This window comes from Haemaphysalis longicornis, unplaced genomic scaffold (genome assembly GCF_048455015.1).
Source record: "Haemaphysalis longicornis isolate Haplotype H1 unplaced genomic scaffold, Haemaphysalis longicornis Haplotype H1 scaffold_10, whole genome shotgun sequence".
Classification (NCBI taxonomy): domain Eukaryota; kingdom Metazoa; phylum Arthropoda; class Arachnida; order Ixodida; family Ixodidae; genus Haemaphysalis; species Haemaphysalis longicornis.
The window spans coordinates 28,929,237-28,943,586 of record NW_027526204.1 but is presented as its reverse complement, the minus strand read 5'-3'; the positions used below and the strand labels follow the sequence as shown (position 1 = coordinate 28,943,586).

The window sequence follows — 14,350 nt, the reverse complement described above, 5'->3', positions numbered from 1 at the left end:
AAATAAATAAATAAATAAATAAATAAATAAATAATACATGGAGACAGACGTGGTCCCCACAACGTACACACACCGGGACACGCGCACGCATGGAACACTACTGCTCGGATGTGAAGCCTGCAGTTAATGAATCGGTGACGGATTCCTTAGGTTTAGAAATACTTCAGCATTCACGGGCATGTTGCAGAAATGTCGCTTCGGACATTCATCAGAAAGAGAGCTACAAGAAATAAATAATGGTGGCTGCTGGTGTGCCTCGCGAAAGGAGGGGATTGTGGGGCAGTAATATAAATTCCCATTGTATTTTTGTCCGCTGCGCGAAGCGAACCTTGTTTATTTTGATGAATCACCCAGAGCGACGCTGTCACGTCGCATGCGCCATTTCATGCTGGTAAGTATAAACTTCTACACATCAATGCGTGCATGCATTGTAACTGTTTCTATTTCTTCTAGTCGTCGTCGTCTTCTTGAGGCTTGAGGACGTTTTCCGCGAAAGTGCCCAGGACGTTCCCTGGCGGGTCGTAGTTGGACACGACAAAAATTTTTCGGCCAAGTTTGGCTATGCCCGAGCCCACATATTTGCTTCCCTTCCATATCACTTGGGTAAAGTGGCCGGTCTCATGTTGGAACTCTTTCCACTTGTGCATTTTGATTTCGTCGTACCAGGCATCTACGACAATGTTTCCTGAAAAACAAAGCAACAGGAAAAGCGGCGCGGTGAGCACGTAACGTTACAAACTTAGGGAACGTATGCCACAAAGCGCATCGATGAGTTATGCCTGCCGGCTTAGCGGGAGCCTTGTGCACGACCGTGGAACTCCTGAACGTTATCCATGCACCTGCAGCCTTAAGCTGCGCCCACAAAAGTAAACTAGGCTAGCTATGGGTCTTCACGTGGCAAGGGCGGAATGACACGCGTACGTAACGAGAAACGCTAGATTTAGCGTCAACGAGTGATATTTTGGTGTCGTACCCTTGTATTTCGAAGATGGGACATATATCAATAACGAGCAATATCCCCAACGCACGTCTTCGGAACATAATAGGTATCTTTTGAGTCGAATGTAGAGGTCGTTTTGTGCCGGAACCTCTTCACGTGAGATTTTCAGCGTCAACGAGTTCTGCAACTAAGGCCGTGGGTTTGATTCTCTCTCATGTGGTAATAAATGATTTCAAGCGAGCGAATCGCAACGCATACAAGGTATCAGAGTTGGCCCAAAATACATATTCGGCTTCAGAAATTGTGATTGGCTGGGGACAACTTCGGCGTTATAAGAAATCGTGGCAGGGTCTGCGGATGTTATGCTAAACTTATCGCTGCCCCACTCATGAGCAGTTGGTGGCCATGAGTGGTTCAGTACGGAGACTAAGCAGCGCACCAACTATACGAGACACTGTTGCCTATGCAGGTACTACAGTGGAGCTTGAATATTACCCTGTCAAAATATAGCCTACTCTGGTTGACAGAAGGCGCTATGCCACAATATGACCGCCTTCGGATATGGGTTTCGCCTATTTCCGCTCTCGGGAATGAGTAACTAGCCTTCCTTCTATCATTGTCTCGGTGACGATAAATTTGCAATAATTATAACGCCAATTGCCACTGGTACGGAGTGCAAGTTATATAATACGGTTCACCTCGGCTACCGATTTTTTATTGCACAAGCTCTGGGACACCTGTCCAGGCGTCTAGCCCGCCCGGCGGATGCTGACCCGGTGGCGTCATCCCAATGTTCACCGATGAACAACGGCACGGCACCCTTCTTTTACAGAAGTCCTATTTTGTGCGTGACACTGACCGCTATAATGCGGTGTTGTGCCCGAAGACACCGAACGCAACCCAAACCTTATTTTGATTTTTCTATCTTGGGTTACATTTTTTCGTCCAACCTTTCCGTTCGCATTTAAGATAAAAGAGTAGTCAGCTTGAAGATCTGGACAACCATGACCAAATATCTCAAAATGTTTTAACTACAAGATGCAGAATAGCTTTTTAAACATGGAGGGTGCAGTTATCGTGGAAAAAAAAAACTCCACAACGGAGGCACGACCAATAGAAAACGCGTGTGGGCAGCCCTAAATTACCATGCACGTGGTGGTCTTTCCTGACGCTCATGGACATGAATAGATTCTCTCCGTAGTTGCCACGAGTCCTGTGCTTCATTCTTCCTTTCTTAGCCAGTCTGTAAGCGTAGGCTTGAGCGTAGCGACATAACTGTAAAAAGGGGAAAGAGGGTACAAATTAGTAATATGTTAAAGGCTGTGCCACTAAGGCCTTTACCTTCATTGAATGGGCCTACATCAATACTCAATAATGTATCGATCGCCTCAAGACAGCATTTGTTTAACACTCCTCTTGTATCTTGCAATAACGGAGAAATGCTATCAGAAAGGCATTGGTGGCGATTTCTCTTGCCTCTTTTTGTGATTGTGTCACAACTCCATTGTGTCAATGACCTGGCAATAGCGTTTTGGTATATTACTGAACAGTAACTACTCGATTTTGTAAACACATTATACCATCTGCCATTTGCAGCACACCGCGAGTGGGCACATCTATGATTTTGTTAAACTTCGCATGCAGCACCCTGAGCTAAGGCCCCGGTGTCGATAACATGGCAAACACGTAAAGAAGGGAGTGTTCTTCTATACGACAAAAATAAACATTTAAGCAAAAAAAAAACAGTTCCGGGAAAATTTCAACGCTTTATAAGTACAGGTAAATCATAAGAAGAAGCCGAAATTTCCGTTTTTGGCATGTAAGCAACACTGTGAGTAATTGTATACACGCGAGTGCGTGTTCGTAGGTATGTGCGCGCTCGTATCTGTGTTTGAGAGGCAGGATAATTGTAGACTGCAACCTTTAACTTGCCCACCGGCCTTGTCGTGACCTGGAGTATAGGAGTATATAGTTGTGAACGTGTTTAGTTTTAGAACGGTGCAAGGCCCGTCCTTACAAGCCAGCAACATTTTCTTTCCGTTAGCTTTATTTAAGCCTGGTGGCGTCTTGCTGCAAGAAAAATGGCGTTTAACCACGACAGAAAAAATGGAGAATGGCGACACAGGTGCGCTATAGCCCAACTTGCCTTTTTAGAGTTATCCCGAGTTAAAGTTTACAGTTATAGTTTGCATTAATAGTATACCAGTTATAGTTACAGTTGTATAGCCAGTTTATTTATCGACAGTTAATATAGTTATAGTTACCACCAGCGCGTAGCTGCACAGCGTGATTTGGTCATCGCAGCAGAGACACTTGGTGTTTCTGCCTTGCTTTTGTGGTGATTGTTTTAACAGGGGGCATCGATTGTGTTCATTGCTGCAACTTAAAGGAAGCCGCCCAGTGACTGCGAGATCGCTCTAATAAACTAATTCTAGGGCTCGCAGAACGCCAAGATAGGAAAGAGCGAAAAATCTTTTGAGCCACTTTTTAAGTTACCTGATGAGCATAGAGAAGAGAGTAATTTTAGGATGAGGTTTTCATAACCGCCTATTAAAATTTTTGGATGCGTTTGTTGAGTACGTTCTCAGAGCATTTAGGATTTTATCGAAAACTTGAAAGTGTTACAGGGTCCCTTTATCATACGCATCAACTGAAATTGGTGATTTTGAGGCAGGCTGCTCCGTGGTATTCAAATTGGTCAAGCATCAATTGCCAGTGGTGTTTTGAGGCAGACTGCTCAGTGGCGTTCAAATTGGCCTTGTGGCGATTTTAACTGTTGTGTGCGCAGAGTACAGAGTGTAGTGTACTAGCCGTCGGTTATCCTTCTTTGCGGCTACATTTACCGCTGTTTCAAACTTGCGCGACGCAGTGGGTATCCGACGGCAGGAGAGAAACGAAACAAAACGATATGATAAAGGAACCGTGGCAGCACAAACAAGGTGAAGAGGAAATACCTGGTACAGGACATAGGACTACCGCGAAGACGAAGAGGGGCCCAAACCGGTAGATGGGAAGGAAAAATTGGCCGCGTATCTGTCGCTTTCGTTGAAAATGTCGACGAAAGACGATAGTCGACTGGCGCCCCTGACAAGGAAATACCTCGCTTCTCTTTCCCGCTCACCTCTCATGCTGTTTCTCTCCCGTCTCGTTCCTCCCCAGATAACACGCTTGAGGTTTGCTGAAGTCAGATTAAATTTATTGCGTTCCACTGCTTCAAGTCAGGTGCATGCATGCCAGTGCTGTCGTACGACGGAGACGCGCGTGAATCTAGGCACCCTACTACAACGCTTGTGGGACCACGTTGCCCTACTCCACGAGCATTCCTACCGGAACGGGGAACTTATCTAGTGGAACCTTCCGTTGCTGTTTCCGTTTAATTTTAAAACGCTGTCATGTGTTCCGGGAAGCAGCCGGCGACGGTTTTCTTCAGTTGATGGTTATTTCATTTGCTATAGCAAAAACCAAGCATCCGTAATTTTTTTAACGAATAAACACTGCGAATACAACTCATGCATTCGTTTTGTGCCCTATATTTGCGTAATGTCTTGTTCTTCTTCAACAAGCTTGACAACTATGAACATTAACACCGTAATTAAACGTTTAGACTTGGCTGCGGCTATATAACGCTATTGCGCAGTTTCTGTTTCACTTTGGCTGGGTGGATGAATCGAGACACAGACAGACAGACAGACAGACATACAGATAGGCCAAAAGTTTTTGCGTTAAAGTAGCCCAAGAGAGACTCGTCATAAAAAGCGCCAAGGAGAACGCTGACCACATGCGACCACTGTACTCCGCTCATGCACCCACTCTTGCTACCGCTGAGAAGCGTTCTCCCGAACAGTCAGTCACTCAGCGCTGGATAAGGCATCGTCAAAGCATGCACACCAGAGAATCAGGCGCTCTATGCCATCAAGAAGAGAACGCAGGAACGTGCGTCTCAGTATGCTAATGTCAGTGCAGCCACCCAAAGAATTCTACGGGTGGGCCATCGTATTCTCACGCCGATGGTAACGCAAGGACTGCAACTCAGCAATTCTGTTAGAGCAGCTGTTTAGCAGCAACACTTCGACAAGTGCATGTTCACTGGGTGAAGGGCTTCTCTTGAAGGCGTCTCGAAACTACAACCACACCAATACGGCGGTTTCTGATATTGTTGTTTTCAAACTTCTACTGATCCTTATTTACACCGTGTTCAACCTGCATACAACCAGTGCGGAAGGGTGACATTCTTTTGCCTATCTCAAATATCAGTTACAAAAAGTGATGTGTATGCCTCATGTACATGTAAATGTACGTGCCTCAAGCTTTTCTCAATATAATTACGCAGACGCAGTGAGTGGAATGCTCAGTCTCGACAGCTGCGCAGACAATTACCATTACGAAGAAAACTTGTAGTCAGAAAATTTGTTTAAAAATTTGCTTAAATATCCTGAAAGATCCTTCACGTTGTTTAAAGATACATTTGCTTTCTTGCAGGACAAATTTAAAATCGTAAACCTTGCGGCCTCCCACTGACTTGGAGCATCTGGGAATCGTCGCAGGTTGCAAGAACTTTGCTGCGTATGTAGAAGTCTATTGCAAATGGAGGCTAAAATAACATCTCTAACTTTTTTAGATTGTATTCCTAGTGTTGTAACTTCTTGCATGCAAACAAGTAGGCAAAACACTATCCTTGCACAATTTCCCGTAATAATTCCGCATAACGCTTGACTCCGAGCACAAACAAGCATTTAGCGGGTCACCAAAGGTTTTATTCTGAAAACACTTCCTGGCAATACCAGCTCTTCAAAACAGGTCAATGCACGTGTCTCTGGCAATACGGCCTAAATTTATCGCGCAATTTATAATGCATGCGATGGAATGCCGATTAAAGGCTATACAACGCTAGAATAGTTGGCGAATACTTCGTTCGGACATTATTTATAAAGCCGGCACTAAAAAAATATTGAATAAATGTGTATTATTTTGCACAACTCATCAGAAAGAACTTTTTGAATTACATCACTCCTAACAATTGAATAGAGGCGCACAAGAGTCGCCTTTCTTAAAAAAATTGTCATTTAGAGGCGATATATGAGTAACTTAAAATTTACTCGAGGTTATCGGTTACATCTCCGATGAATGTTCGCTCTGCATCCTGTACAGCTCTAACACTTCAATGGTAGTAAACCTGAATGTTTTTCACTTGATCCCAAAAGTAGAAGAGAACAAGCACTGGAAATTTTGACAAGAGCTCATCAAGTTTGAGGTACTAAAAGGAGGAGGTAATAATGCATCCACCACTGGGCGCAATGTGAAAGGTATCTGTGTCAACAAGTAAGATGGCAAATTGGGCTAGCTGCTCCAGATTCAGATCCATGATGAAAAACAGCACAAGAAACACAGGGACAAAAAGAGGGGACGACGCACAGCGCTGTGCGCCGTCCCCTCTTCTTTTGTCCCTGTGTTCCTTGCGCTGTTTTTTGTCATAAATATGTGTTAACAAGGCTTTTAGAGAGGCGTTTTAGTTAAACAAGATGGTTAATCCTGTGCAAAAAGCTGCGAAACCTTTTCAAAATATGCAAATACAAGGTGGCATCGCTCATTGCACGTAATGACGATGTTGATGTGTAAACTCGTTTCCTAAAATCCATATGAGCACTAAATACCCAGCGATATTTACGCTCTCCAATAGGACCTTGTCCGAAGTAACTGTGTTACGCACCAACAAAATACCGTTTCCTTTTCTGATTTTGCATACATGTGTAGTTTCTTAGGAAGCGTTATTCAGCAACCAATACCCGGTTCTTGGCCATTGTCGTCATGTGAGAACACACTGGAATGTTTTTTTAAATGTTAGGGGCCACATTTGAGAAGAATTTCCTTCCTACTACATCTCACCTCCTCGCTGTGTTTCAGAGACCGCACACCGTGTAACTTCCTCCACTTGTTGTGACGTTTCAAAACTTGTTTTTGAAGAGTTCGCATTTCTTTGGTGAATTTTCCCTTGAAGTCGTTTGGCTCGTCACCTTTGACAATCTGTGAGTAGGGCATAAAAATTGCATCAATTGAAACCTGATACACCAAACAACTGTCCATATACATCAACAAAGATCACAGTTACCAAGCACTTTTGGTCGCAAGGAAACTCAAACATTACAATTAGGCGCCGGTAGAAGCATTGGTGAGGACTCACGAACCGCGCTTTGTAGGAGGAAGATTTACGACGCAGGGTATACAGAGCTGCACTTCCCCTTCCTCCAAACACCTCCCCAGTCCGGCTCCTCTCTACTGGCACGTTTACCACAATCTCGAGCTCGCTAAATCCTACCGCCTTACCGAACTCAAATGCGCGTCTGAACCTAATTTCGATTGTCTATGGACACCCTCCACTGGTTCGATGCTCTTACACCAACTCAACCTTACTGCTCCAACCCCTCCCAACTTCAGGTCTACCGCTATCCGACAAATGAAATCTCCAAATCCTCCCCTTTCTACGTCACAAGCATAATATCCACCACACAGCCCAAAAAAGGGTCCGCGCCTTGGCGCAGTAACGCCTATTTCCCTATCTCCCGACTCCATTTACGTGGACGTCACAGAATATCGACACCGACAAGCTTTCGCTGCCGCTATTATTACAGTAGACAGACCGCACAGCCCGCCCCCTCGGGGCCGAGGAAGCGGTAATAGCGCTGGCCAACATACCAAGCGCCTCCATCTCACATATTCTACGATTCTAAAATGGCCGTACGAAATTTTGAGCGGGGATAAATCTCTTCCCCTTCTCGCCAAATTCTCCCACACAGCCCTCCTCCAGACCAAACTCTGCGGAAACGGCTCACGTGGCTGCTCGCGGAATCATCCACGGCGCACGAAACATCCGGGAAGCCTTCCTTACTTTTAGGAACTTCACCACACAATTCCGGCCAAAGCGGGTAGAACTGCCTAACCCTCACACGCCTCTCTACCCCTAGATAGACTATGGCGACAATTACAGACCCATTCAATCTCCACAAGACACGTCCTCCACCACGTCTATCCCGCACTCTATCTACATCCAAACTGCCCGGCATGTGGTGCTCCAGATACAACGCCACACGCCATTTGGGAATCCCAGTTTTTACAACCGCTTCGTTGCCAGGGCAGCACTAGGCTATACAGTGGAGCTCGTTGTACTGCCTCTCGTACCCATCAGCGGCGACCCCCAGTCCGCCGCTTTTGGGTTCCAGCAAACTACGACCGCGCAGAAATGTGTCTCGAAGCGCTCCATAAAGTGTTCACGCGCGGCCTAGTGTTGCCTCCCATCCGATATCACGCAGTGTGCTTTTGTAATGCAAGACGTCACAAAGCGACAACAAAATTTGCCTGAACAGGCACAGCTGGTGTGTGAATCGCCAGGGGAATTATCCTCATTTCAAAAAGAAAAAAAACAGTGCCCTTCCACTCTGTGCAGAAGGATGACCAGCGAACGGGTTTACAAAACAAAACAATTTTGTTTACAACTTGTAACTGAGCATACTTCGTAGCTACTGAGCTAAATGAAACATGGAGGGCCTAGAGTTTTACTCCAGGAAATAAAAAAACTTTGGGCTGTCTGTTTCCCTCCGGCGTTCACGCACCTTGTTGCCTGTGTAAGACACTAATCCTAACCACTTGACCACAAAGGAAAAGTCAGGTAGCATTGGACCGTGAGTCGTCCACATGAAAATCTCTCCCCAGCAGAACGGGCACGTAACTGGTGACCACGTGTAACCTGCTTTAGCGGGCACCTTCCTCCGCATAAATATAGTAGGTGTCATGGGAAGGAATGGCATCGGCAAAAAGGACCACCACGACAAGACGTATAAAGCAATTAGCCGTGGATTTGCTCGCCTGTGCCAGAATATAGGTAGCGTGAGCGAAGGTTCAGCTGGTTATTCTTAGGTTTCCTGATTGCCTAGGATTAGTGGATTATTTACTGCTGCTAAACAATTTTCAATCCAATCCAATCCAGTCGCAGCGCCGGCGGCACCGGCCCGCCAGCTGTGCGCCCTGAGACGTCACTGCTCCACGCGCCTGCGAAGCACGCCTCTCCAGGAGCCACATGAAACTGCTCAACCTTGGCCAGTGTAGCTCACGCTACAAAAACGACGACAAAGAAGATGCAAGGCAGGTGGCGGCAAGATCAGCGGCTACGGCACGGAGTGCTCGCAACCGCGGCACGAGCTCGCGCCGGCCACCGGCCAATGAGAAGCTGCCAGTGACAGCAGCCGGCGGCCGGCTGGAAAGAGAACACGGAGTGAGAACAGAGTGAGAAGTGTGGAGCGCAACCGGGATGCGCGGTGGTCGGGCGACCGGACCCGTGCCGTGTCCCGAGAGTTCCTCTACGACTGCAACATCCAGGAGGGCTTCTGCGGGAGCGGGTCGACTCGCCGAGCATAGGTGACAAATAGCGGCGCCCCAAGACAGCTGCGTTCGATACTCGGCAACGGGAGCTGGGAGCGCGCTTGACCACCGGGGCCAAAACATTTCACTAGGACATTCCAACGCTACTTCGACCTGTGCGGGTAACCACCACGTACTATGTCCTGTTCCTTCATTGGCGGACTATGACTTTTCCGCCTGTTTGAACTCTCCGTTCTCTATACCGCATCTTCGCAGCTCCCTATTGTTGTTTAGGTTGCACAGGTTCATTGTGTGCATTTTGTTTGGGTTTTGTGTATTACATGAACTAGTCTCGTTTAAAAAAATCACGCCATATCCACAGAGGGCAGATAAATGCCCGCGTGGCACGATCCGGTAAAGAGGCGGTGGCGGTGTAGGGGGAGATAGATGGGGAGATAACCAAGCACCGTAGATTACCAATCTTCACAGCGCAACACTCAATGTTGGAAACCTACTGAGTTACAAAGAGCGCAGGGGCAGGACGATAGAAGGGTCACACAAACACGGCGCCGTGTTTGTGCGACACTTCTATCGTCCTGCCCCTGCGCTGTTTGTGACTCAGTTATGTACCAACTGCCCCGCCTGCAACCCGTGTTGGTAAATCCAGCCTGCAAGGACCAAGCTTACGCCGATCCCTTTAAGTTCGGCTTCACCTCTAAATACAAACGCTCTGCTGAGTAGACATTTCTGGCAGGCGCAATACGAACGTCCTGTATGAAAGCAAACACGCCAGGAGACCCGTGTTTTTATTTTTTTCGGATTTTTCCATAGGCTAAACCGAAAGCTCCGAGTTTTCGTTTCACACATCGAGTTGGTTCACACGGACGCGAGGACGGCGGCCTGCAGGAGGGAGGGAAGTCCTAAGAAATATATTTGCCGTAAAAATAAATGCTTTTGAGGCTGTTCATTTACATAGTATGGCCTCCTAAATTCGGAAGCTCCGACTTTTATTTATCTAATTATTGTGACAAAAAAAATTGAAGCCGGTCATGAAGCCGGCGTATACCCGACGGAGCTATCATCACATTCCGGGCCCACAGCATTTCCGTTGTGTTCGTCGTGCGGGCGTTGGTTTTGGACTTGGCCGCGGGTTCTAGGGCGTCCTAAGCGCAGTCCACTTTGGGAGAGATGTAAAAGTGGCAGGCCCGGACGACACGATCTGAGCCTACCACTCATGGAGAGCTTTCAGCGGCAAGTTAGGAAATAAATATGACATGATGACATATAAAAGGGAAAATTGGCTCCTTACTAAACAACTTGGAAGCAAACTTAGGTCGGCTCAACGGGCTATGGAACATTGTCGTATTTGTACAAGTTTTTATGGTGTGCGCGCTGATAAAGATTCGTTTTTTGGGATGCACGTGCAAAACACTACGTATGTTTAGCTACTCACGGTGAATTCAACTGCGTTGAAGCTGAGACATACAAAGCGCGCATAAATTTCTCCCTCCGCGTTTCAGCCTCGAAAAATATTTTCTCTCACATCCCTCACATTGTCTTCTAATTAGCCGTAGCTTCCTGCCTCTTGCCGCCTCCAGGCTTCATTCCTGTCTCCTCCGGGTGCCAAAATAAGCAAAAACCATTATATGCCTTTGTTGATTTTAGCAATTAAAACTATGACCATACAACGAAGCGATGATTTTAATGAGCATTCATTTGCACTGGCCAGTATTATCAAGAGATGTCACCCGATCTTTCAGCAGATTCAACATAGTTCTCGGTGCTATTAAAAGCATGTATATTTGATAACTAAAAAGAAAACAGTCATCTATCTTTTCTTAGACTCGCGGTGTGAATGGAGTACTATTGTGACACGAAACCATCGTACCCTGAAGGGCGGCAGTGCCGCGATATATCGTCTGAGTTTAAGTGCAAATTAGATTGCCAGAAAATCCTGAAAACTCGCATCACAAGTTGCGGCCAACTTGTACATGCAAAACCGGTCGATTTTTCAACAGAAGCGAGTGTAAAACCCCAGGTCTAGCATCGCATCAGCGTTTATTTATGGTAATAGGTTACGTTCGCTTAACGCTGCGAACGCTGCAACCTTAGGAGAAGCTGAGTTTTAGTCAAGTGTCGCTTGTTTTTTTATTCCAAATTATTCACCTCTTCGCTACGTATTGTGCGGTAAGTATCTGATTGATAGAAAGATTCCCTATAGCTCCAATGACAGAATTGCGAATATCAGAGCAAAACTAAAATTTTGTGAAGGAAATACCTGACGGTTCTCTTGACGTGCGCACGGAACGGAACACAGAGATCCGATCCAACTGGATTGTTCAATCAATTACACATTTACGGCAGTGGATTGCGGAAATACGGGACACTTACCCCTTCGACATAGTCGTAGCCATGCTCGGGCTGAACCACTTCTTCACCTTTCCCGCCTTCTTCTTCTTCTTCTTCTCCACTTCCTTTCCGTTTGCGGCCGCCTTTCCCACCTTCCTCTTCACTGTCGCGGCGGCGACCTTTGCCGCCCCTGCCCTTACCTCGGCGGCGTTTGCCCCCTTCCTCTTCACTGTCGCCACCCCGGCCCTTGCCTCCTCCGCCGCCACCTTCCTCTTCATCGCCGCCACCCTTCTCCGGCTTCTTGTCCTGCTTTTCTTCTAGGGTGACGGTCCACTTGTTGTTCTTAACTGCGATAAATCACTTTTTGTTAGTGCAAACCGAACAAAACGCGAAACACTTTCCGTGAGTGTCTAGCAGTGGCAATACACACTTCTGTTTGAAGGATCTAAAAAGGAAAAAAAGGTCTGTGTGAAACAATGTTCACATCGTTAATTCGCGTCATAAAATGGCTAGAAGCAAACTCAATAGAAATTATCAATAAACCAATGAGAAGTATCAATAAAAAGTAAAGCTATTACGGTTACCTCACTACTTGGAGTGTCATCCACTATTGTAGCCGTCAGGTCTGTACCACTTTTGTGTACAGCTTAACAGACAGCCATTTTTTATTACTGAGCGGCCCTTCGGTTCCTTGATCCAACGGCACATTTAGGGGGAAGCTCATTTCAAAACAAATTCCTATAGCGCCCTCCATCGCCCCTTTTGTCCTGTACAGAAATTTCCACATCGCTCTGTTCTCTGGCTCAGCGATGCACTGGCGAAATATAGAAAGATCCAGGCATAGACAAAAAAGAATGTAGGGCCGTCGTGATCGCAGTAAAAAAGCTGCAGGGTGATTTCACATTAGATCGAACAAAGGGTGGCTGGTCGACTTTTTCAATTTCATTGAATATTTTATTTGCGTTCCTGACGATTTTGATGTCCAGCTGCACAATTTTGTTCCTAAAAATATTGTCTATCTGTACCAAATCTTGGAAAGCGACAAGGAGGACCCCCGCCGTTCGCCCCAGCCAACTTCAGTGAGGTCAACCTATCAAAATATTTATAAGTAACAATTGGCACCTTTTATGCCTACTTTTGGGCCTGGCGTACTTTAAAAAAGTTGCTCCACCGAAAATACACAATTTTGTAAAAAACGTCTCAAGATGTCGCTCAGAGCCCGGATTGTTTTAAGAATTCTGTTGCTACATATTACGAAAAGTACGCACGTTAATGCCTGTACATTTTATTCAAAGTTGCTCTTCCTACGTCTAAACAATTAGGTTTTTGAAGTTTCGTATGCATTCGGTGTCACAATTAACAACAAGGAGCAAATTGATGTTATACCAAAACATTTTTCAAATGCTTTTGATCAAGAAATAAAATAAACTTGAACTTAACATGCAAATCGTGAAATGGATTCAGGCGTACCTTATAATATATAACAATTCGGCTAAATAGCTGACAAACGATCGTTTTTTTTACCGGTTTTGTCGGATGTGCCGCAAGGGTGGTTTCAAGAACAATTTTGTTTCTATTATATGGAAATGACATTGCTAATGACATCGATTCTAAGGTTAAACTGCGTCTATTTGCGGATGATTGCCTGATTCATTGTCGCGTTAAGAAGGTTCGAGATCAAGTGTTGTTGAACGAAAGCCTTCACATAATTTACGACTGGTGTATTAAATGGGACATGAAAATTAATTTTGGTAGATTGGCCTACATGACCATATCTAAGAACAAAACCCCATTGCCTTGTACACAATAAATAATATTTCACTCTTGCATGCCAGTAAGCTTAGGTATCTCGGGGTCACAATAACGAACAGTTTGAACGGGAACGTGCACTTTGATAACATCTGCATATCTACTCAACGGAAACTCGTCCTGTTAAAGCGAGAGTTGAAATGTGCTACACCTAATTCAATATCAAGACGCACCAATCAATTATACGGCCTTCACTGGAGTACACAGGTATGGTTTGGGATCCGCACGAAGTGGGTTTGATAAATAATTTGGGGCGTATTTAAAGACTAGCCGCCCGCTTCATCTTCGATGCTTATCGAAGAACGCAGTATGTATCTGCGTTTTTATCTCGCGCTGGTTTGCTCGAATTCTCAATGCACAGGGAAATAGCCAGGCTGAAATTCCTTTATCAACTGCATAATAATAAGCTCAACGTGGATTCCTGACTGTACTTGCACGCCCCCTCCACCCCCTCCCGGGCGAGTGTCGTGATGGACAGGTCACTCTCATGGAGTAATGCCGTATGTGACACGTGTTAATATCTTCAATTTTTTTTTCTTGTAAAAACTACAGTCGAGGGGAACAACCTTTAGGCAGATGTATTTATGGACAGACAGACCTGAATCATTTGAGCGTAAGCTGTCGTGTAACACACTGTTTGCCTATCGCGGAACTGGCATTACGTGCTTTTGAGAAATTATTTTTCTTCCACCCCTGTAACAGCCCGCAAAAGCTAACAGTATTGGAAACAAAATAAATAAATAAATAAATATAGTGCTCCCAATGTTTTATTTGTTTAACAAACGATAAGGCAATAATAACGCAAGTTTCAAGAAAACACAAAATAGTACTTCACGTTCAGGCGCTGATACGAAAACGTTCTTTCAATTTTTCTGATCGGAAACGTCGCCCCAGATGCTGGCC

At 45.5% G+C, this 14,350-nt stretch overlaps 1 protein-coding gene across 1 annotated transcript in view; it reads right to left on the bottom strand.

Annotated features, from left to right (window-relative positions):
- Nucleotides 1-303: 303 nt before the first annotated feature.
- LOC144157670 (uncharacterized) overlaps nucleotides 304-14,350 on the bottom strand; it is a 30,008-nt gene continuing 15,961 nt past the window's right edge. The window contains exons 3-6 of the mRNA XM_077688479.1: nucleotides 11,681-11,985; nucleotides 6,824-6,961; nucleotides 2,086-2,215; nucleotides 304-685 (exon numbers count right to left, since the gene is read on the bottom strand). Coding sequence (XP_077544605.1) covers nucleotides 450-685; nucleotides 2,086-2,215; nucleotides 6,824-6,961; nucleotides 11,681-11,985 — 809 coding nt within the window. The 3' untranslated portion in view covers nucleotides 304-449. The remainder of the gene's footprint in view (nucleotides 686-2,085; nucleotides 2,216-6,823; nucleotides 6,962-11,680; nucleotides 11,986-14,350) is intronic.